The 26,548-nt window shown below is 34.3% G+C and overlaps 1 protein-coding gene across 7 annotated transcripts in view; it reads right to left on the bottom strand.

The window, feature by feature from the left end:
* HMBOX1 (homeobox containing 1) overlaps positions 1 to 26,548 on the bottom strand; it is a 149,445-nt gene that overhangs the window by 57,171 nt on the left and 65,726 nt on the right. For all 7 annotated transcript variants that reach the window (XM_016213850.2, XM_016213849.2, XM_016213848.2 and 4 more), the window contains 2 exons: positions 20,587 to 21,063; positions 12,255 to 12,340 (listed from right to left, as the gene is read on the bottom strand). In XM_016213850.2, the coding sequence (XP_016069336.1) occupies positions 12,255 to 12,340; positions 20,587 to 21,063 (563 nt within the window). The remainder of the gene's footprint in view (positions 1 to 12,254; positions 12,341 to 20,586; positions 21,064 to 26,548) is intronic.

The raw sequence follows: 26,548 nt of genomic DNA on the forward strand, positions 1-26,548 counted from the left end.
CTCTTCCTTCCTCTCTCTGAAATCAATAAAGATATATATTTTTTAAAAACACAAAAAACAAAAACTAAAGTATGAGAAAATGCAAACTGAATGCAACAACATATAAAAAGGATTATACACCACAACCAAGTGGAATTTATCTCAGGAAAGCAAGGTTCATTCAACATATGGAAATCAATCAAATACCCCACCCATATTAATAAGTGACAAAACCCATTAAATTATTTTAATAGACACAGAAAAAGCATTTGATAATTCAACATCCTTTCATGACATAGAACACTCAGCAAACCAGAAATGGAAACAAACCTCCTTATCTTGATAGAGGACATCCATGCAAAACCCACAGCTGACATAATTCTTAGTGGTTAAAGATTGAGAGCTTTGCCACTAAGAACAGGAACAACACAAGGATGTTCACTCTCCCTACTTCTATTCAAAATAGTACTGGAGGTTCTAGCCAGGTAAATAAGGCAAGATAAATAAAAGGCATCCAGATTGCAAAGAAGTAAAACTACCTCTCTTTGTAGATGACATGATCTCCTATGTGGAAAATCTAAAGGAATCCACATGAGCACGCACGTACAGAAAATGATTAGACCTAATAAACATTCTGCAAGGTTGCAGGATACACAATCAACAGATGAAATTAAATTTTATTTCTATCCACTAGCAATGAACAATCTAAAACTGAAATTCAGAATGCAATTCCACTTACAGTAGCTTCAAAAGGCTAATGAAATATTTAGGAATAAATCTAACAAAAGTAGTGCAAATCTTATACAACAAAAACTATAAAATATTGTTTAAAGAAACTGAAGAACACCTAAATAAATGGAAAGACATCTCATAGTCATAGACTGGAAGATTTAATGTTGTTAAGATGACAATACTCCCTGAATTGATCTACAGATTCAATGTAATTCGTATTAAAAATCCAACTGGACTTTTTGCAGAAATTGACAAAGTGATCCTAAAATTCCTATGGAAATGTAAGAGACCCAGAACAGCCAAAACAATCTTTAAAAAGATAAACGAAGTTCAAAGATTCACACTTTTTGATTTCAAAACTTACTGTCAAACTACAGTAATCAAGACTGTGTGGTACTGGCATAAGGACAGACATACTGATCAATGGAATAGAACTGAGAATCAAGAACACTTTGTAAAGTATGACTGTCTAACCATTATGCTGTAACCTGAAACCAATAGAAAATAATATTGAATGTAAGCTGTTAAGTAAAAAGTTTTTTTAAACAATAAAAAATAAATAAACCCATATCTTTATGGCCAATTGATTTTTGACAAGGGTCACAAAATTAAATAAAGAACAGTCTTCTCAACAAATGGTGCTGAAACAACTAGATATCCTCAAACAAAACACTGCCCTGCTCGATGTGACTCAGTTGGTTGGTGCGTTGCCTCGTACACCAAAAGGTGGTATACTCAATTTCTGGTCAGGGCACATACCTAGGTTGAGGGTTTGATACCTGGTTGGGGCGAGTATGAGAGGTAACATATCAATGTTTCGCTCTCACATTGATACCCCCCGCTTTTCCTCTCTCAAATCAATAAAAATGTCCTCAGTGAGGATTTAAAAAAACAATGTGGACTACTACCTCCTATCATACACAAAAATTTAAAAATTTAGGACTGAAGACCTAAACATAAGAGCTAAAATTATAAAACTCGCAGAAGAAAACATAAACATAAATCGATTAACAAACACATTATTTTATATACCAATAAGAGAACAAAGCCGCCACACACACACACAAAAGTGAAACTACTCTTTATGTACTGATGTGGGATATTGCCAATTAGAAAAGCTTGATGCACAACAGTGTATACGGCATACCACCTATTTGGCAAAACATATTTATTTGCTTATAAATGCATAAAATACCTCGGCAGAAAATAACATTAGCCTCTTCTGGAAATGGGACTATAGCTGAGAGACAGAGGTAGGACAGAGATTTAGCACTGTATATCCTTATGTACTTCTGCAGTTTGAACCACATTAATGTATTTCCTAATATAAAAAAAAGTAAACATGTATTTTATTTCATTTTTTAAGTTTTAGTTTAATTATAGGCTTTTATATCAGTAATAAGAATACAATGAAAATTTAAAAATTCAATTTTAGGGGAATTAATTCTGTTCAGAAGATATTTTAGAATAATATTTTTATTGCCTCCTTTTTAAAAAAACTGCTTTATTGAGATATACATAATTCACATACAATTCACCCATATATAGTGTACAATTCCATGTTTTGTAGAACCTTGAAAGAGTTGTGTAATCATCACCACAACTGACTTCTTTTCCTTTTGAATAATAAAATGAGGATACTAGACAAAATCCTGGTAAGGTCAGCGTAGAGAGTTTATGGGGCAGAGAGAAGCAAGACTTTGCCACAGGGGAGCTGGAATTTCCCCTCCCCACTTCCCAACTCTGCTCAGGATATTAGGCTGTAATTATATAAATAACATTTTTTAGGCAATTTTGTACATGTCAAATTGTGGAAGGACAGTCATGGTAAAGAAAGTTTCCTATACTTACGTCAAAATGAAATTTAGACAGTTATTTTTTTAGATGAAAAATGAAAGAGTATTTGAATAGCTTTTCCAATAATTGTGGATATTCTCTGATACTACACTAAAACCTGACAGGTGATATATTCTTAAAGGTTAGAAGTGATGTTGAATCTCAAATCAACTCATTACCCTTTTTTATACTGTTACATTAAAATCCACTGATCTATCTTGAAATTTTTTATTATGTTAGTTGTAGGTATACATATGTAGATATTGTGAAATGATTACCACAATAAGTTTGTATGTCAATCACCACACAGTTACAATTTTTCTGAGATGTGAACTTTTAAGATATAGTCTCTTAAGCATCTTTCAAATATAAAATCCAGCATTGTTAATTAAAGTCACCATGCTGTACATTACATCCCCAGGACTTAACTGGAAGTTTGTACCTTTTGGCTACCTTCACCCATTTGGCCCACTCCCCACCCTCCATCTCTCACAACCACCAATTTCTTCCATGTATTTATGAGTTTGGGGTATAAAATTTTTTTTCTATTCCACATATAAATGATATCACACAGTATTTGTCTTTCTTTGTCTGACTTACTTCACTTAACATAATGCTCTCAAGGTCCATCCTAGTTGTTACAAATGACAGGATTTCCTTCTTTTTAATGCTGAATAACATTCCATTATATATATACATACATATATGTACGTATACACACACAACTTATATACACACATATGCCACATTTTCTTCATCCCTTCATACATCAATGGATACTTTTGGTTATTTCCATGTTTCAGCTATAGTAAACATGCTGCTATGAACATGGGGTGCTATATATTTTTAAACATCCATTATTAAATTAAATGGTCCAAGGGTAGAAATATTATAGTTAACATGTTTAGTCTCAGGAAGCTTAGCCTCAGAAAGTCAATTTTTGGAGAGAGATGAAGGAGAAATTATTGCTGGCCAAACATTAAGCAGTATAATGGTTAATAATGATAATTTAAAAACCTCTATGGCATTTACAGTGTGCCAGACGCTTTACATAAATGAACTCATTTAATCTACTCAAGAACCCTGATAAGCAGTAATTATTATTCTCATTTTTGAAAACAGGAAACTGAGGCTTAAAACACTGAGTAACTTGCTCAAAATTACATAACTAGAAAGTGATAGAAATCACATTTTGAATGTTCAGAGTTACGGTCTTGACCACTGCACTATACTGTCTCTATAGACTAAAATGCTACATCGAGAATAATGGCTTTGCAGCAAGACAAACAGTAATTAGCTATGTGGCTACCAGCAAATTGCTGAATCTCATTTAGCCTTAGCTTTCTTGTCTGTAACTGAAGAAGTTAACACTTGACTCTCAAATATATAAAACAGTTAGCACATCATCTAGCACTTGGTAAGTGTTATAATAAATTATAGCTAAAAATAAAAAACCCTCCAAAAAGGGAGGTTTAGAGCTAGCAAGGTGCACAGTAGTAAAAAGCAGTGCCACTGGTCGTCCAACAATTCATTTAGAGGGCTATATGCTGTCCCCATAGATACTCAGCACAATGATAAAGCTGAGCTACACACTAAAACTACTAACATGGCTGACAGAAAATAAAGAAGAGCTAAACAAATTTCAAGACTTACTATAAGACTACAATTTAAAGTTTGTATTGGTATAAGGTTAGACATAAAGACTAATGGAACACAACAGAGAACCCAAAATATACCCAACATACATATTCAATTGATTTTTTATAAAGGTGCCAATGTAACTGAATGGAAAAAGACTAGTCTCTTGACCACCGCTGACCATTTCAACAAATGGTGCTCCAACAATTGGACATCCACATGAAAAAAAAATACTTTCTAACCTTTACCTCACACATATACAAAAGTTAACTTGAAATGATTCATAGGCCTAAATGTATGAGCTGAAAGTAGAAAGTATTTTTAAAAAACATAAAAAATTCTTTGAGACTTTATTTAGACAAATTTTCTTAAGACACATAAAGCATGAGCCATAAAGGAAAAAAAAAAAAGATAAATATAACTTAATCAAAATTAAAAACATTTGCTTTTTCAAAGACAATTATTAAGAAAACAAAAATGCAAGCCTCAGATTAGGATATGTGTATATTCACATATTTAAGGGTTTGTACCCAGAATATACATACAACTCTTGTAATCAATAAGAAGACAAACAACCTTATTAAAAAACAATGGGCAAAAGATTTGATAGGCATTTCACTTAAGAAGATACATGAATAGCAAATAAGCACCTGAAAAGATGCTCAGCATAATCAGTCATTAGAAAATTGCAAAATAAAACTAGAGTGAGATACCATTACATATGCACTTGAATGGATAAACTTAAAGAAAAGCACAAATACCGAGTGCTAAAGAGAATACAAAGTAATCAGAAATCTCATATTGCTGGTGGGAATGCAAAATGGTATAGCCACTTTGGAAAACAGTTTGGTAGTTTCTAAAAATGTTAAACATGTACTTACCAATAACCACACAATCACACTTGTAGGTATGAGAACAGCTTAATTCATAAGAGCTAAAACAACTCAAATGTCCCTCAATTGATTAATGGATAAACAAATTTTGTTATATCCATTCAATGGACAGATATTCAGCATTTAAAAGTTAAAAAACTACTGATACATGTAACAACACTAATGAATCTCAAAAGCATCATGCTAAGTGAAAAAGTCAGACACAAAAAGGTATATATGTATGATTCTAGTCACATGACATTCTAGAAAATGCAACACTACACTGACAGAATGCAGATCAGTGGTTGCCAGGCACTTGCAGTGGAAAGAGGTATCTGACTGCAGAGAGGAATGAAGGAACTTGTTGAAATACTGAAAATTTTCTATATCTTGATTTTGGTAATGGTTATACCATAGTATAAATTTGATAAAACTCAGAGAACTATACTCTTATGCAAATTTTATCTCCATAAAGGTGATTAAAAACAAAGAAAAAGACACTTTCCCCCTGCATATCTCAAGTTAATTCTGTGAGGATCAAATGATATAGTCAAATTTATCTGAAGTTGACACAGGTTGATATTAAAAGCTTTCTTAAGGGCAAAAGAGTTTGAGCAATTGTTTCAAAATTTTATAGGGCTCTCAGATATCAAGGTCCTCAAGTTTGGTTTGTTTGGTGAGTTCTAGCTCAGTTCCTTACCTAACTAAAGTTAGTAACTACACATTACTAAATTTAGTACATCTTCCTGACAGAACAAGTTATCCGTAGCAAATGATATCAAATCCTTTAAGATCTAGCTCTTAGTAAATTTCAAGAGTGAACAGGATTAACTGATCAATGCATAAAAGACCATATTTATAGTTTATAAAAAATAGTATGTATTCCCTTGAAAGCCTTCTTCTGCAGGAAATTATAATATTGTCTGATGACTCATATAGACTACAACTGAACTTTAGGTTTTGCTATTTTATCAGACATAGATACCTTCTTTCTATCATTTATCCCCGTCCCATTATTTTTTATATATAAGGGAATATTTCATAAAACTGTAAAAGGAAAATTAAACCTAAGTACAGACTTTTCTCCACAATCTTAGAAGACAGTAATTGGGGGAAACAAAAATAAAAATTACTGAAGGGGGGAAAAGCACACCTGTGCCTAACCTTTAAAAGTCACTTTTGTCAAAGCTTATGGTAGAATAAAAAAAATTTAAATTATAAATTATACTTTAAATACAGGTTAAAGAGAAATCTTGTTTCATATTTGAAAACCGTGAATTTTACACTAAAAATGTACATCTCAAATCCTTTACACTGCATTTGAGATAATAAAAGTCCTGACAAAACAATGAATTTCAGGAATTGTAGAAAACTTCTAACAATGAAAAAGTATATTCTGAAATTATTTTCACTTCAATTTTTCAGAACCATCACCAAAGTGAGAAAATATGTGTATTCAGATTTAGAGACTGGATGTTTTCCTATGGGGGAAAAAAAAGTAACCTTATGTGTTGTGTTTATAAGAAAATAGTCTGCCTACAAACTGCAGAAGATAGAAAAAAAAAAATGAAATAAAAAGTAAGACATTTTGAACCACAGAACACCATCTGTTCTTATTCTCCATAGGCTGAAAAACAAGAGAAAATCCTAAAGTGTACTGTGCAAAAACATTTATATTGTTGGTAACTGAACTCCATTCAAAGATTTGAATAGTTTTCTCCTAATAGAAACAAACATTCTAAACCTTTTCATTTGGAGATAAAAGTTACAACTCATATGTAAAAATCTACCTATTTTGTAGATAGATAATAGCCTTCAAATTGGAGATCTACATAAAACTAGTAAAATTCATTAGGTAGGAATTGATAAAATCAATGAGCATAATTTTATTTGGTTGTATTATAAGAGGACAATTCCATAGTCTGTGATTTATGCCCTACCAACATTGCTTTTGTAATGTAGATATAAATTCGACTTGTTTATAGTAACTTTATTCATAATTGCCAAAACTTGGAAGCAACCAAGATGACTTTCAGTAGGTGAATGGATGAAAAAACTGGTATATCTAGGCAATGAAATATTATTTAGCATTAAAAAGAAATGAGCCACCAAGACATTAAGGAACCTTAAAAGCAGATTACTACGTGAATAAACTTCTTGTTTATCTTATTAGAGAAATCCTCCGAATCTATAAAAAGCAGCCAACCGGAAAAGACTACATACTGTATAACATTCTTGAAAAAGCAGGGCTATGGAGATAGTAAAAAGATCAGTGGTTCCCACGGGTTGGTGGGGAGGGAGGGATGAACAGAAGGAGCACAAAGGATTTTTAGGTCTCATCTTGTGATACTATGAATTAGGGATAGTTGTTACTGTATACTTTTCAAAACCCTCTGGAATGTACAAAATCATTTATACCTAATGTAAACTATGGACTTCCGGTGATAACGATGTGTCAGTGTAGGTTCACAGATTATAACAAAGGTACCACTCTGGTGCCATATGCTGATAATAGGGGAGGCTGTGCATGTGTGGGGGACAGGAGGTATATGGGAACTCTCTGTACTTTCACTGTGAACCTAAAACTGCTCTAAAAAATAAATTCTATTTCTAAAAAAGGTATAGTAACACTTTAGTTGGTTTTCAACATCTAGTCTGAAACTGTCTGCTTAGGGAAAGGATTAATATATACCCATCGCTATAAAGAAAGTATTACAGCTAAATTGAATATGCAGTGGCTTTATCCTTCCTTTTTTTCTTTTCTTCTTTTTTTATATCTTTACTGATTTCAGAGAGAGGAAGGGAGAGGGAGAGAAAGAGAGAGAGAAACATCAATGATGAGAGTCATTGATCGGCTGCCTCCTGCACACCCCCGACTGGGGATCAAGCCCGCAACCCGGGCATGTGCCCTGACAGGGAATCGAACCCCGATCTCCTGGATCCTAGGTTGACGCTCAACCACTGAGCCACGCCCGGCTGGGCTATCCTTCATTTTAAAGATAAATAAAAAAGGGAAATACAAGTAGTCTCAGTACAGTTGGAACATTTCTAAAACTCGCTCAGAGCTTCTATTCATACAAATTCTTATATTTGGGAGTGAGTCATTAGATACAGGTATGATGCACAGTTGTTAAATGTACTCAAAAGTTTAAGAACAGAGTAGAATATGACAATTAGAAATGATACTTAGAATATATTTGATCAAAGTCCCTTGTTTATAAGGAGACTGAGAAAAAGAACTGCAGGCTTGCCCTGGCCCCACACTGTTTCAATGGCAGGACTGGAACCCTGGTGGTCTCAAGTTAATGGCTGCTTCTCCATTACATAACTACCCTTCAAGAAAACAAAGCTGCGATAAAGTTCTCAAAATTCAGAGATGCTATTATTTTCTTCTCCATTTATTTATTTCTGCAAAAGGACATGAATCCAATTAGTATATTTCTTTGGCTGATAAGCCTCACTCAGGCTCTGCCCATTTACTCACTTATTCTGCCCACTTGGTTTTTCCCAGAGGTCATTTAAAAAGAAAATCATGTTTTAAGAATGCAAACAGCCAAAGGAAATGTTTTTTTCCCCCCTGAAAGTGAACATAAAACACACGTGTTTATTACTAAGCGAAAGCTATGCTCCCCACCCCACCACTGTAAGTGAGAATTTAGACTCTTGTTCAGCCTCTTAGAGGTAAAAAATCTGCCCTTGGTGGGAGCAGCTATGACTCTTGAAAGAAGCTACAAATAACATGCTGGGAAATTCAGCAGGCACTGCTATTATATCCTGTTTATACTGTCATTTTTCCTATCAGTAGGATATTATTTATACAGACCCCACCCATGAACTTCTTGTTTATCTTATTATAGATATCCTCTGAAACTATAAAAAGAAGCCTCTGCATTTGTTTCTGGAACATGCACATGGGTTATAATTTTGCACCTCAATACACTTTTTTATTTAGCATTTTCTTTTGTTATGTACCACTTTTTCTCCTTTTTATCTCAGGGTTGACTTATTTCATATATTAGAGTTGAACTTTACTGACTTGAAGAGACTCTGTTACAGGACAGAGATTCCAGACAACCACATCCTTAACTTTATTTGGGGGTAGATTCTACCAGATAGAGTCTTCAAAGATACAATTGAGTTATTTGTTTAAAGACAGAAAAATGTGCCTATGTACTGACCAAGTTCCCTAGTAAGTCAGTCCTGCATGCCTAGAAGGCTGCCTCACTCAGGCTACTCTATCCCAGGTGGGCCAATTACAAGGGGCAAGCTTTACATTAATTCTCAATTACTCCATCTCTTTTCTGGAATGAAAAGCCCTGCCCCTGAGTCCAGCTTGATGACTAGATGGTCTGGAAGAAAATGTAGCACAATAGCACATGAGGAATACATGAATTCAGAAAGTTGACCGATGAGACAATAAACCACCTGGTTATAAATAATCCTCACTTCCTGGCCTTATGTAAATAATTGAACTGAAGTAGATAAAAGAAAATTGTGAGTTCCTTAAGGGCAGAAATTCATGCAGCGTTTGTTGAGAAAATGATTATTTCTGGAAAGGGAACATCACTGTACAAAGTTATACTGGATAAACTTTCGCATGTACAGCTGTTAGCTTCACCAATACTCGCTTTGCCCTATAAGGCAGCACTACAGGCAGCTAGGTAAACATGAAATCTTCAGAGAGCACATACAAGGCTAGACTCTTTGGGGATATGTAAGACAGATCGCTGCTTTTAAAGAACATTACTCTAAAATGTGTAACTGAAATGAGGCTTAGTATCTCAGGGTAGTGAACTAAGTCTAATTAATTTCAGAATAAGAGAGGTCCATAAGGGCTAAAGTGACCAAAGAACGCAGAATAAGGATAGTGACTGAGGTCATCTGATAAAGGAGGAATTGATAAGGCCGAGGTGAGATGGTGAAAGGCATCCTAGTCTCCACCAACGATCTGGGAGTAGCCAGGTAAGCAGAATTCTGGAAATTGCGAGTAGTTAATTCAGCTAGGGAGTATACTGAATAGAAGATGACAATAAAAAGAAGGCTGGAGTCAAATTATGAGTTTCATTTTTCAATCAAAGATATCTGATCAAGGGAAAATGAACCCAAGCTTTCAAACTATGAATGAAGAGGAGGAAGAGTAAGTTGGGGTGAGGCTGAAATGGGGGAAGATTTTAACAGTACCAGATCCTATAATTACAGCAGCCTAAGAAAGGTCCAAGTGATATAACGATAATAAATGTGTAAAAATATTATCAATTCTTGCTTTCATAAGCAGAAGATGGCATCATGATGACTATTACTGAGTGAGGCAATGCTAAACAATGCCAATCCATTGAAGTTAATGTCAGGAAAGCTTACCAGTCTCCTAAAACAGTACTTCTCAAACCCTAATCACCTGGGGATCTAGTTAAAATGTAAATTCTGATTCACGTTTAGGGTGGTGCTCTCAATCTTTGCATTTCTAACAAGCTCCCAATACTGCTGTTCCACAGACTACATTTTAGGTAGCAAGATGCTAAAACCTCTGTTTCCCTTTCCAAAAAGGCAATATTTGATATACTATGTTTAATCCATTATGGTTTATCTAATGCTTTTACATATGCCTAGAAAATTCCTTTTAAAGGTATTTTATTATAATTTGCATCAATGCTGAATTGGTTTCCAAAGCTACTATTTTAAAAGTCCAAGATGACTCAAGATTCAGGGTATTTAAGATACTTGGAAATATTTCCATCTGGACAAAATCAACTTTACAATGCTGTTCTATAACACTGTAATTTTGTCATTCTTTTCAGTCTGGCAAACTAGAAGATGCTATTGCCTCTAATTTGGGGGCTAATGTAAAAGCCCTGAAAGATAGTTACTCCATCTTTTCATAGTGCACAGCACTGGGCTTTGGCAAAACTCACTTAACTTGCCCTTAGTCTGCCCTTACCACCATTTCTTAATCCTTGAAAATAAAGATAACAACTTATTTTAAATATCCTACTGAAAAACACCTGAAGATTACAAAAATTAAATTCACACACCATCCTTCTGTTTAAGATTTCTATGCAAAAGGATATGCCTTTAATTAAAGTATTTTACAATAAACTGTCATTTTAAAAACTATGTTACTAGTGTAATATATTACACAAGCACGCGCGCGCGCACATGTACTAAAATTGGCTGACCTTAGGTTCTTGGGACAAAATTTAAGACTTCTAAAATCTCGTTTCATTTTTAACCAAATTAATGTTCAATAACAATCTTTTAGATAAATTGTCTTCAATATGTATCAATGTCAGAGTACATAATATCTTAAAATTGGAAGGTATTGTTGAAAATCACATCCATCTATTTCATTGAAGAGGTAAGAAACTGAGGCACAGAGGCTAAAAAGGCCAAAGTCATGTAGCTGCTACTGGCATGTTAAAAAAAGAAGGGGGAGGAACAAATTAATTTTCACATCTGTCAATGTACAAGGCATAACGATGAATTAACTACAAAATGTAGTTGAAAGAGTTTCTGGTTCCTCTAATGACTAAGGCATAGTTGGTTTTATAAATCACTGATACTGAAGAAAGGAACACTTCATACCAACAAAGACATGCTACCCAAATTTAATAACTTTATAAAAAATGCAAACTGAATAGAGAATGACACATATACACCATATAGTTGGGATGGGGCTGCGGTGGGGTGGGTAATGGGATGGGATATAAACAAAGAGAAGACAATGGTAACTCATCTTCTCAGTAATGGTTTGAGAAAAGCTTTCACATACAGAAAAGTGGTTTAAAAAACACAACTTCCTTTTCTCTCATGGGTCGTTTTTTAATTGGTAAAATCGAGGATTAGATTTGGAGGACTGCAAAGCTTTGAAATATATCAAATGTAGGTAGCAGTTGGATGTGCATGTGTCATGAGCTCTGTCACAGTTACAAGAAAACCAGAGAACCCTTTTTTAGCAATAAAATATGGAATTTTGTGCTTTTTACAAATGCTATTAAAATTTACTAGCGCAAGCTTTTAAAAAAATCACTGGTGAAGTTCCATGATGTCGGAGACAATGGGTTTTAAATCACTGGCATACATTATTATGCCTAAGTTGACAGATCTGCACTGCAATGCAGAAATGCGAGCAATAATCCAACATCTGCACCAGAAGGCAGAGACCAGACATGATTCCAGAATAAAGGGCTCTTCAGCTCTTACCTGTTACCTGTGCAACAACTGCTTGGGAAATCCTCCGATTGGCAAGAAAGGCTTTGATTTCCTCTTTTATCACACTGCTGTCCCTCCTAACAAAAACAGAAGACAAGACCAACAATGTATGTTGAAGGTAGAAATCCTCATCTTTGCTAAGAAAGGTGAAGCAGAGAGGTGGGGAGAACATAGAAAGAAAGGACACAAAAATAAAGGTAAATGGACCAAGTTTGTGTGAAACATGAAATTAAAAGAAACCAAGAAACGCCAAATATTCAAGTCCTAAAACACCACACCACGAGACAGACGCTTTTGTGAATGCCACAGCAGATACAAGTTTCGTACCAGAGGATGGCTAATCGCATGCTGTGAATAATTCACATTAGGAACAAGGCTGCCATATGGTAGACACTAAGTCTCATTACTGTGGGATGAATCTATCCTACAGATAGAAAATCCTAGAAAAATAAAAAGCAACAACAACAGCAAAAATCAGTTGTGAGTAGATTGTGGGTTCGCATGTTAACTATGCAACTGCATAAATAAGGTGCAGTTCATTCTAAAAGCTTTGCTAAAGAATAGAAATCATCATCATTCTCACAACTGCTAAAATATTAGCCATTTTAAGAAAGGCTTTGCATTTTAATTTGCATTCTTTTCCTGTATAAACCAAAAAAATTTTAAGTGGCATGGGTTGCATATAGAATTTTAATATAAAAAGGCACTTAATTTCCTATTACATGTATTATACAGGACACTTAATACTTAAACCTTCATTATTTCCTGCATCCTTAGGATCACAAATTATAGATCTAATTTTTCCTCCACTAAGATGCCTTAACAATTTTTACTTATTTAAAAATTCAACAAATTCTCAAAAGACTACACATTCACTGGAGTAACAATGAATGGCAAGACTTCTTTTTCTCCGCCAGATCAGAGTATGTAAATAAAAATTATACTTAAAACTGACCAATTTCTCTCTGAAAGTTTTGTGTACAAGAAGATAACATAAGTAGAGCACTGATTTTTGTTGAAGGCCCAAAGTAACATAGAACAGTGATAACTTCTCATCTAATACAGGAGTCAGCAAACTATGGCCTCTGGGCTAAGTATGACCTCCCACCTTTTTTCATACAACCTATAAACTAAAAATGGTTTACATAGATGAACATTTGTAATCAATTTAATGGCAGGAAAACACTATCTTTAAACTTGAATTAAGGCAAAATATTATCCCCTCCCCAATTCTATTTTTCTCACTAGTAGGCTTGAATTTTTAAAATTGTATTTAATTATTATCCCATGTTGAGTTTTGTCAATAAGAATGTATGCCCATATGTTTTCTCTCTTTTGTGTAAGTTATCTATATTATATCCTCAATTTTGCCTCCTGTCCACTAAGTCTAAATGTTTACCATCTAGCTCTTACAGAAAGTTTGCTCTCTTGATAAGACAAAGGGATCATGACAACTTTACAAATCATTTTGTGAATGAATCACAAACCCTGTATAGGAGCTCAAGTCTTTCTACACATTATTTGGAGAAACAAAAGTACCCTTTCCAAAAAGAATCAGGTGTGATTTAATTTAGAGCAGATATTTCAGCCCCTTGGTGAGGAGGGGCTGTACACTCTATTAGCGGATTCCATGCTCCCTTTCAGGAATTCTGGAAAAGAACAGAGAAGTGACAGTGGAGACGGCTTCCAATCTGGAGCTGTACTGTATATTCCTGATCTACTGGTTGGAAATCCTAATCAAAGATTCCTAAAGGAAGAAAATAAAGAGTCAGCCACCTAATCCAATATCGAAAATTTCTCATACTGATTGAGATAATGACTAGACTCCTTCCAAAATGCTTGTTTATATTTGAAATATTTCCTTGAAAAATGTGCATTCTCATTTTATTTGAAAATTGTGCATTTGACAGAAAAGGCACAAATAAATAATTTTAAGTCAAACAGGACAACAAACTGCTAAGTAAAATACAGATAATGTAGAATAAGCAGCTCTCAAATATCCACCAATAATCAGGTGAGCAAGAGATAACTTCAGCAGTATCTATTTCAACTGGCTGATGTATATAAAACCACCAAATCACTTGGTTTTTGCAAAATTAATGTAAAATTTTTTTAAATAAAGCTTTGCATTTCACTGTATAGAGTGTCCTTCTTGTAAAATAAAACCTGAGTTTAAGAAAATATTAAGGTAAATTTTTTAAAATGAGCTTTTGTGGGGAAAAACGACTAAATAAGATTTTCTTGACCACTGATTTAAACTGGAATTTAAATAGATTTATTTTAAATCTAACTAACTTAGAGTAAACACTAAATTATATAGAGGAGATAACACTCAATTATTCCAATGGGGACTATCCAGTTTGTGACTTATTCACAGTCTTGCAGTATATTATCAAGAACGGCAGCAAGACAGCAGCAATTCACTTACACCCTCAAAGGCTATACTTTTAGGCAATTGGCAAGTTTCTAAGTACCCACAATGAGTCTTTAAAAATCTCTTTATTCAACTGCTTTACCAGAGAGAATCTTTTTTGAATTGAAAAACAATTTAAGACTTGAAAGATAAGGGTGTGCTTGGGCAAGTCACTTAATAAACCTGGGCCCGGGTTTCATTATCCCATAAAAGGAGAACATTAATACACTCGTCACAAAGCTTTTAAAATTTTTCTCCAAACACTGAAATTAAACTTAAATGAAATTTAATACTAAATGTAAAACATGAAATAAAAATTTTTTCAATGTAAACATTTTTGAAACTGTAAACATACTACATGAACAATGACTATTAATTTATAAAACCTCAGAAAGAATCCCAGGAAGAGAACAAATGATCTGCTCTAACTATATAAGACTGAATCAAACATCTGCATTAAGTACTTTAAGGCACCGTGGAAAGTTTTCTAGAAAGTCACATTAGACACAAGCAGTGATATGGCATTCAGTTAGTTTTACTAGGTACCTTCAAAATAGCAACAGCATTCAATTTTCTGTGTGTCCAATTCTCTTAAGTATTTCAAAGACTTCCCTTCTACTGGGTTGCCTTTGCTCTTTAAACTTTCGCATATTCCCCTTCATTTCCTCCTCATTCGGCCTTCTTTAACAATCTGCCTCTCTTACTGTACACATTTGTACCCTGTGAAATCACCAGTCTCTTGGTGTAAAAACTCATTTACTCCAAATCTAATTCTTTCATTTTCTCCTCCTTATCTCCCCTCTTCATCTGAAATTTGACATCCTCTTTAAAGAGAATAAATCCCTTTTCCTCCCTTGTCTTATAAAATCTCACTCCTCATGATTTCTACTCCTCATGATTTTCTATTCCTTGTGGAATTAAAGTCAAATGTAGGCTGAGCTTTCTTTGATTCCATAGTTTACTTCCAAGAGGAGCTACCACTCTATTTGCATCTAACCACTTGAGATCCCTGTCATCTCCTCCTACTGCCTTTTCCAAACACAGTCAAGCTGGATTCATCTATCTGGGTGATTTCCCACATGTTAATAAAATTATTCCTGTCCACCCTCCATTGCCATTATTTTTATAACTTGCTAAACTTTCCATTGTTATCTAGAGACCTTAATATCTGAATGAATTCATCAGTAATGCCTCTTTGAAATCACCCTATTTAAAGACACAATTTGATTGTTATCTATTCAGAGTTCTCCCTGACCCTCAGAGCAAAAAAAGATCCTTTCTTCCAAAAGCATGTTAATATTTCAATTATACTACCCACCTGTTAATATGTTACATGCCATTCTGTATTAAGGTTGTTTCTGAGCTGGTCTTCTCTCTCTTACTAGCCTGTAAAGTCCTTTAGCACAAAGATTGTCTTATTCACCATAGGGTTTGCCTATAATAGAGCTCAATTTGTTCAATGAATGAACAAATCTGTAGTTGAAGATAAAAGGCTGTAAAATGGAAAACCTGACCTAGATAATTTATAAAACAGTTTTAAATTCTTATTCTTATATATGCTTCAACTTCCAAACCAGAATGGAAAAAGAGTTATTTATGTTAGCTCAAAATGACAATAATTTCTTTTCTAGAACAAAGAATATTAAAGAATGCATGTTTAACAGTGGAATGCTTTGAGATCTTCCATAGTCTCTTGTTTGATATACACTACACATTCTTTAGGACCTACCTCTTAAAAGTCATCGTTTTAAATTTTTTACTGAATTTATTGGGGTGACACTGGTTAATATTATAGGTAGTCTTTTATCTCAAAGATTTCCAGAGATGGCAGACAAACTATTCCACAGGTAGAAAAATATAATTGCATACAAATTCTTTCATGTTTAAATAAAAACCCATTCCCTTTCATTTCCATCCATGGAGATAAACAAAGCATATTTTAAAGTGTTTTAAAGATAACTTTGAAAGAAAAGCTACTCTATACATATAAACAATATGGTAACTGATTATGACTTATGGTACATAAGTACCCTACCTACACAAGTAAATACCCCAGTTAGGGCTATAGGTAAACAACTCGGAAGAAAGTCTCAGAATCTTGTATAAAATGCTAACATACATTATAATAACACTAAACTCATTTCAATTGTTATTTTAAAATATATAGACAACAGAACAGATATTTTAATAGATGTACACTGATATTAAAAGATATACACCTACATATAACTATATATATTAATAGATACATTTAAAAAATATTAACATGTGAAATGGGTCGTCAATCTAAAGCTAAGAGCTTTAAAGTCCTTCCTAAAACGTTATATTCAATGCTCTGCTGAGAATTCTAGTTTTCCTTTCAAGTTTTCTACCCTGATCAATTCAAAAATGGAAAAAGTTCCTTTCTTTTTTATTTTTTAACAAGCTGATCAGGCGTTGCTATAATTTACTCAATTTCTACAAAAAAAATTCCTTTATGTACCTTAAAATTATTAAAAGTGTTGACGCAATGGGTTATGAAATTTGAAAAATATATCTTATAATCGAGTGCTATGGAAGTTGGGCAATGTTGAATGTGCAAGAAGTGAATTATACAGGGTGGGGCAAAGTAGGTTTACAGTTGTTTGTATGGAAAGTAATACAATTAATAAATAATACTACAAGAATAAATTCCGTGTTTCCCGTAATCAACAACTGTAAACCTACTTTTGTCCAACCCCGTATATAATATATGTAGAAATGGAGGCAGGAAGGCATTCGGGTACCGAGTACCTATTCTCCCCACCTAGAGACGACCACCAAATTCAATCCACTATAATATCAACACAGTGTTGAGAGATCAGCAAGGGCAGTGTACCCCTACATGAGCACAGGACACTCAGAAAGATCCACGGCTTAAAAATTTCTCTAACATTCTACCAAATAAAAATTCATTTGGTTAGGAAGTAGCAAATGTCACAGGAGTTGAGAGGGAGGACTTAGCCCATTAAGGCATTTGCACTTTGTCTTAAGTTACATCAACCACTGTTCCTAAAATCTTGTTGAAATCAACAGACATAAAAAATTTATTTACAGAGGCAACAGATAAAAGTGGCACATTGGTAATAAAGACATGAATTAGAATTCATGCTCTACCACCTAAAATTTACATTTTCTTGATCCCATTATTTAATTTTTGTGGATCTCAACTTCTCTGCTCCACCTCACAGCATGGTTGTAATGATTAAAGTGAGAACAGTCATGCAATAAACTTCTCCCTCCAACCTAAGGATTGTTATTATCATCAAACTTAAGAAAAATGAGGGGTGGGCACAAAAGAAGAATTAGGTGTGGGTAAGGGTACAATGGCAGAGGACCACAGAGAGCCAGAAGGTCCAATGAAACGCCAAAATGATTAGAGGACACCAAAGTAGTTAGTTCTAAGAAACTGAAGCAAAGATAAGGAAGAAGATAGTGTCCTAACTATGCAACAAAGTGGCAGTATGTAAATTAAATATTAATAACAATATATAAACATGTATGTATCTACTGATGAAAATTGAATGTATGTAACTGCAGGATTTAAGTACAAATCCTTGTCATTGCTAAATAGGTTTTCTGTTTATTTTAAAGACATAGTTGAACTACAGTATTATGTCAACCTAAGAGCTAATAATGAAGTTTAGACCTTGGCCAATCTTCCAGAGTCTTTTGTTAAAACAAAAGTTTTCCCAAACTTCTTGTTAGTTTAATACACGTTTGGGAATTAAATGTTATGTCAAAAGTTTATTCAAAACAATTAACAGCAGCAGCAACATAAAGCAGGCTAGCATCCTCACAAATAAACTTTATTGCTGATATCCTCTCTACTCAGGATAAAAGCTAACCTCCTTATATTTCAATGACTGAAGCAATTTTATTTGCCCAAATGATTATCTCTCTTAATCTTAACAACAATATATGTTAAATTCGAAAAGAACATGTGAACTTTGGCTTGCTGTTTTAATAAGTGAAAATGAACCCAAAGTCAAACTGATCTCATATATTTTTAAGTTTCAAAAGCCTAAATAATAGGGTCATATATTCTATGAAACTATTCATTTGAGGAATTACGTTGGAATCTAGATACAATAGTCTATTTAATCCAGTATTCCACGTAGGCAGTTCCATCTTGAAAATAAGTTCAGGACAGTTTGTTTAAAAGATACTACACCATTGTGGTACCACCCGACAGAGATTCCATATGGCAATATTAAGTCACCATTATACTATCTTCAGGTCTTAAAATCTTTAGGGAGAACTGTAACTCACAATTACAGGCTTTAATTTTATTTCTGACAAAGTCCTGTAGAGCTTCTTTCATTATGTACTGTACTATTCTATCTGCAGTACAGGCATACCTCAGAGATATTGTGGGTTCAGTTCCTGACCACCACAACGAAGCAAATATCGCAATAAAATGAATGTTTTGGTTTCCCAGTACACATAAAAGTTAAGTTTACACTATACTGCAGTCTATTAAGTGTACATACCTTAATTTAAAAATGCTTTACTGGCCGGCCGGGCGTGGCTCAGCAGCTGAGCATCGGCCTAGGATCCAGGAGATTGCAGTTTGATTCCCGGTCAGGGCGCATACCCAGCTTGCGGGCTCGATCCCCAATGACCGACTCATCATTGATGTTTCTATCTCCCTCTCCCTCTTTCTCTCCCTCTCCCTTCCTCTCTCTGAAATCAATAAAGATATTTTTTTTTTAAAAAAAGAACCCTTAAAAAATAAAATAAATAAATAAAATAAAAATGCTTTACTGCTAAAATATGCTAACCATCATCTGAGCCTTCGGTCACTCATAATCTTTTTGCTGGTGGAAGGTCCTGCCTGGATGTTGATGAAAATACAGTATCTGCTAAGTGCAATAAAATGAGGAGGTATGCCTGTAGCAATAATCTACTTAAAACAATGCTTTTATCATCTCTATTCCTAAATATCTATAAAAATGCCTTAACTCCAACCAAATTAGCCATATTTGTATGGAATCCAAATCTTCCAAAACCTGTACTGCCAAATATACTACTCCTATTACCAAAGTTGAACTCACCTACAGTCCTTTTAAGACAAAACACATCTTGCCTATTCTACCTTTTATTATTCCCTTAACTTTAAGGTTAGTATATTTCAAAAGAGAGGCTAACTTTTAAGGTTTAGCTCAAATTCATCCATTCACTTAACATGTTATGCCCTTACCACGTGACAAGGACAGTTCAGATCCCAGAGACACAACAATTGAAAACACATGGTTGCTGTCCTCAAAGTGTCCCAGGTCCAGTGTGAAGCCATCCCTAACTGCCTCTGTTGAAAGTGAACTACTTCTTTTCTCAAGTATTTAAACCCTAAGTGCTTAATAAAAGATAACACTAAACATATACATGTGGCAACTATTGCTAAAACTAGAACTTTAGCTTCTTAGGCATAGAAACCATCTTTTTCTTCCTAAGAACACAACTTTTTATACAAGAGGTGCTTAAAATTATTTTCTTGATTGGTATGTTGGAGGGAATAATTGAAACTACATTTATCATGATAAAATCACCTTATCTCTTAGAAAAAGTACTTACAATAAATTAAGGAATAGAATGTGCCTGTTAGCAATGCTGAAAATTCAGATATTAGCAATTACAGCCATAAAGACAAGGCTAACCTTTGCTTTGATAAACAGAATGGAAAAGGCTTATTAAGCAGCAAAGTGAAAGGGTTGAAGTGGAAAAGAGAAAATTTGAATTAAAAACATAAAATTTGAATTTTTCTTTCATCTCCAAAGTGGGCAGGGGGAAATCACAGTTCTTATAAGTAAGTAGCTGAAATACAGTTTATTACTCAAAAACAATCTAAGAACACAGACATTTTGGGGACTCTGAATAAGCAAAGGAACCAACCTCATTAATTCCTCCACTTTATCATCTACATCTAGGTCCTCTTCTGAGGCTTCAAAACTGTATGACCTCTGACCCATGCTGTTTGCATGGTAGCGAGTTGGTGACATCTTTCCATTGGATGTGGACAATCTCTCGTTATTCTCCCTCCCATTCTGATTGGTAGTGCAAGGCTGTGGGGAGGTATCATAACTGTTGCTAGGTGATGGGGACATTCCCGAATGCTGGGTCTGTGTGGAAGCTGTAGCTGTAGAGGAAGATGCTGGAACATTGTTGGTACTATTCCCATATGAACTTCCTCCATAGCTGGACCTCCTTCCAAACTTGTCACTATGCTCTTGATCAAGACGGTCCAAAGTTTCCAAGGCATGGAGGATTTCATGTTTAGTCATTCCAGTACGCCGAAGGCGCTGAAGGAGATCTATTTGTTCTATGGTAAATCTGGGTTCATCTGTATAGTGAGACATGGTTTCCAACAAACTAAAAAAATAAAAATTAAAAATAAATAAGAAATAGTTCCTTTATTTACAATATCCATCAAAAAACATATCACTATAGAGAATGCCCAGCAGAAGATGCTGGGCTTCTTCATGTAAAGTGTTTAGGACGTTACTATTATAATGACCCAAAATTTCACTTATGGCAGTAATACCTAAACAACAGATTACGTAAATACACTATTAAATCCAGGCTATGAAATTATTCATAGGTGGTTTTTCCATCTCAAATTTATTATTCTACATTACAGTATTAATAGAAATTTGCTGAAAAAATACTTTATATTATCTTGTTTAACTAAGTATCAACAAAACAGACCTAAGGACTCTAAAACTTCATTTATTGCAAACAATTTGATAAGCTAAACCCAAGCAAATACTAATAACCAGCAAAAATATTTAAATAGAAAAAAGAGGTACACAAAAAGACTTACTAAGCACCATTTCACCCCTCACTTAGTAATAGGCTTAGTAATGAAGCTATGCATTACTGTCATGAAGCAATGCATTACTCCTGTGTTTGTGGTGATAGTTATCATCATTTTAGAGCATACTCTTTCTACGTACAAAAATGTTTACTGTAAAACAGTATGCAGTATTATCATAGCAGCAGCCTCATACATCTCAAGTTTACCATGTCTCTCGACTGCAACATTTTCTCTTGTGCTGTTTTGTACAGTAACATGCTGTACAGACTTATAACCTAGGAGTACAGGCTATACCATAAAGCCTAGGCGTGTAGTAGGCTATACCATCTAGGTTTGTGTAAGTGCACTCTACAATGTTCATATAACAATGGAATCGCCTAACAACAAATTTCTCAGAATGTATCTCCATAGTTGGCACGTGACTGTTACAAGTTTAAGGGAGTTGTTGTATATCATTAAAAAACCCAACTTTCCTATTTAACATTTTTTAAGTGGTGATTTCTTGTATTTATATAGTTCTAGTGCCAAATAGTATACATAGGCTCTCAACTAAATGTTTGCTGATGGAAATAAATGTCAAGACATTTTCTCCCAGGTAAACATGTACTCTGGGCCAGTTCTCCTAAGTTACTGGAGATGTTTCTTCAACCCTTTATATTAAAAATGTATGTAGTTGGGGACGTGCAGGAGGCAGCTGATCAAGGACATCTTCATCAATGATGTTCCTGTCTCTCTCCCGCCCTCTTCCTTCCTCTCTTTGAAATCAATATATATTTTTTTAAAAATTTTCTAATTAATTAAACATTTACATCTAAGAAGGCATTGGACAAAAGTTTCATATAATGCAATCTCACCTAATCCTCACAACAACCTTCTGTGATAGATTTTCTTCAATTTTATACTGACTGACTGAGTGGTTTTGTACCTTGTAAAATTCTGATTAAGCAGCAGAAAAAAGACTTAAACATAGATCTTACTGACTCCAAAGTCATACATTGGTCTGCTTTCCAATATAGGTAGGACTTACTGGAATCATGTGATTTGGGATATAAGTCTTCAGTTAAAACCACTTAGAGAAAACCACTCTACTAATAGACTAGGGGTTCTAGTAATAGTTTTTTATATTTAAACTCTTTGTTTCATCTAGAATTTATATTTACTTAATGATGTGAAAAGATTTGAGCTGTATTTCCCCAAAAGGATAGCTGGTTGTATCAATATGCTTTATTGAGTAATATGGCTCTTTTCTTGTGATCTGAAATACCACCTTTTTCATATACAATATTTCCACATAAACTGTATCTAACCTTTAGATTCTCTATTTTATTCCACTGGTTATTTTGTCTTTCAAATACTTTTTAAAATAAGCAGGCAGAAATCTAGAATTTTTATGTGAAACCACTCTAATTTTAGAGACAGGCTCATTAAAAATAAAAACATACACATTTTGTGGATCCAAAAGAACACATTTCAAGGCCACAGTATCTGCCTTATATCTATACACATTATCTTCTGCTTTCTTCAAAACTCATTTCTGACCAACTATCTATCATAAAAGTCCTTATTTTCATAATTATTTTTCTCGATGACCTAAGTTTTTTCCTCCAACTATTTTATAATAAAAAATTGTAAATATACAGACAAGTTGAAATATATTTACAGTGAACCCATATACTAACCACTTAGATTTTACCATTAACACTTTATCATATATCTATCCATTTCCTTATGCATCCATCCCACTATTCGTCTTATTTTTTGATGCATTTCAAAATCAGTTCTAGACATCTGTACGCTTCCCCATAAATATTTCCGCATGCATATCATTGACTAGAGTTCGGTTTGTTCAGGTGTTTTTTCTTTTGAGGTTGACTGTACATAAAAGAAAACACACAAATCTGTGTTTACCTTTCTATGAGTCTTGAGAAGTAGGTACATGTGAAATTCAAATCCCTATGGAGATATAGCATATTCCCATCACCCCAGGAAGTTCCCTCATTTTTCTTCCATGTCCCTTTCCTTCAGTGGCAACCACTGGTCAAATTTCCCCACCACCACCATCAATTAGTTTGGTCTGTTCTAGAAAATCATATAAATGGAATTTCTATGTACTCCTTCATGTAAGGCTACTTTCACTGAGCATAAAGTTTTTGAGATTTACATATAATGTTGTATGCATCAATAGTTTGTTCCCTTTTATTGTTGAGTCCACTCTACTTTAGACATTTGGACAATTTCCAATTATTAGCTATTCTAAATGCTTTGGCTATTATAATTGTATTCTACTAATTTTCTTAACTTAATATATCATCCCTATAATATACCATCACCTACCTGGTTGAGGAAGAAAACTTTCAACCAGAGTAACTAATTTACTTTTTCTTCTGACCAATTTCAAAAGAACAGTACACCTTGCTTAACACAAATGATTTGTTATTAAAATGTTCTGTGTTCTATGCTAGTTACATTACACAGGTACATTCACTGTGAACATTCACCAAGCTGTACACTACCGACCTGTGCATTTTTCATTAGATACATTATACTTAAAGTTTCGTGAAAAAACTATTAACATTTTCCTAATGGCTTATAAGAGACACTGAACACTTTAGATTCTATTTGTCTGCTCTATCAAGTGCTTAGGAGTACAGTAGTCCTCCTTTACCCATGGTTTTGCCTTCTGCTGTTTCAGTTACCCATGGTCAACCAATGCCTCAAATATTAAATGAAAAATACCATAAACAAACAATTCCTAAGTTTTAACCTATGCGTCATGAGTAGCATGATGAAATATTGCACAATCCTGCCCCATCCTGCCTGGGATGTGAATCATCCCTTTGTCCAGCATCTCCACACTTATAGGCTACCTACTTATTAGTCACTTAGTATCCATCTTAATTATCAGATGGACTGTCAGGTACTGCAGTGCTTGTATTCAGTTAACACTTATTTTACTTACTAATGGCCCCAAAGCTCGAGTAGTGATGCTGACACTTGGGAGATATCAAAAAAGCTGTAAAGTGCTTCCTTGAAGTGAAAAGGTGGTTGTCAACTTAATAGGAAAAAAGATTGTATGCTGAGGTTGCTACGATCTAGAGTAACAACCAATCTATCCATGAAACTGAAAGTAAAAGAAATTTGTGCTAATCCACTAAGAGAGACTACATTCACATAACTTTCACTATATTGTTACAAGTGTTTTACTTTATTTGCTTTGGTGCTAATCTCTTATTATACCTAATTTATAAATTAATCTTTTTCATAGGTATGTATATATAGGAAAAAAGAGTGTATATATATGTATTATCCGTAGTTTAGTACTACCCATAGTTTCAGGCATCCACTGGGGAACTTGGACCATATCCTTGTGGATAAAGGGGGAATGCTATTTATTGATCCTTAATCCTAGTTATTTTAAAAAGTAGCTGCCAAATCCCTCTAGCAATCCAAATAATTTACCCCTTAATTTATTAATTTGGTAAAATGAGGTATCTATAAATTACTCTTTTCCCTTAAAAATGAAGGCTTGTCCATTGCTAACTTCAGTCTTCATGCTTTCAAAATACTTCATAAGGTGACCTGCCCTTACTTTCAAGAACTATTTTATATATACCAAAAAAACCCCACCAATCATAATACTGAAGGGGATCAAAGTTTTGCCACCTCAAAATGTACCTTTTGAGATACTGATTTTAAGGTGGTTACGAAGAAACAAAGACTCAGCAAGAACCTTCGACCCTCCCCCTTTCCTGCCTAAGGAAAGTCAGAGAGAAGTCCTGCTTCAGGAAGTAAACCTTAACATACTCACTCTAGAATTTTCACCTTAGCCTAACATGAATTATATATGGTAGACAGGAAAGATGCATGCAAAGGCCTGTTCTGCCGGATTCGCCCCTTAGTCCCATTGTTTTGGGGTTGCCTAGCAGGACTTTGTTTGCCATGTGTTCCACTCTTTCTTGGCTACCTATGAATTGCCTATTGCCCTTAGAAATCCCCAGACCCATGTCCCCCTTTCCTCCTTTATCCAAAATGGCATATAAACCTCAACTGCTGAATGATTCTTAGGATCTCATTATGATACCACGAATGTACATGTGTATAATAAACTTTGAACATTTTGTCCTATTAATCTGTCTCTTAATTTAATTATAAGCCCAGCTAGAAGAATTCAGAAGATGTGAGGAGAAAAAATTTTTATGCTCCACAATATTTTCCCATCCTATTTATGTCAGAACAGATAGTAATTTGTATATCTCTCTGTATCGAGCAGCACTTTATATTAGCATGAAACTAAAATTATACGAATTTAATCTGTAACTAAAAAGTATTCATCTGAAAGCGGGAATTAGAACTAAAGATTCTACAGTATCTGAAACAATGTAATATTTAATATCATTTCAGATCGATTGATGGTGGGATACACTTCTATTCCAAAAGTCACAAAAGAAGATAAAAGAAAGGACCTATTAATTTTGTCTGCCTAGAATACCTCATTGTTTCCAACTACATGTTCTTGGGGCTGCTACTCATAATACTCTACTTCCTGGCCAATGGAGTGGGCACACAGCCTTGCTCTCTTCAAAATATTCAGGGTAGACTAGTAGACAGTCACTATAACTACGTACAGTTGCAGGAAGATGCTAATCTGGTACATTCCTCACCATGTGGAAGAAGTCAGTTTGTAGGAGACTAAAGCAGCCAAGAAAAGAAATACAGAGGAAAGGAGAAAGCAGTGTTCATCTCTTATTCTAGTAATTCCTAAGCCCCTGCTACATTCCTGCTCTTCTTGCTGTATTATTATGTAAGAGAATAAATTTCCCTTTATGATTCACCTTGTTTAAATTAGATGTCTGTGCCTTGCACCAAGAGAGGCCTCTGATACTAAAAGATACATCTGAAGTAAAAAGATCTAAAATTGCTAGAATGGAATGTATGATCACTATCAAGTAGAATGATAATGGCATAACAAGCAGATCAAATCATATATATGACGCTGGAGGTATAATGTTTTACTGAGAAAATGCCAAGATTAGAAGCTTT

Source organism: Miniopterus natalensis, chromosome 4 (genome assembly GCF_054644295.1).
Source record: "Miniopterus natalensis isolate mMinNat1 chromosome 4, mMinNat1.hap1, whole genome shotgun sequence".
Lineage (NCBI taxonomy): Eukaryota > Metazoa > Chordata > Mammalia > Chiroptera > Miniopteridae > Miniopterus > Miniopterus natalensis.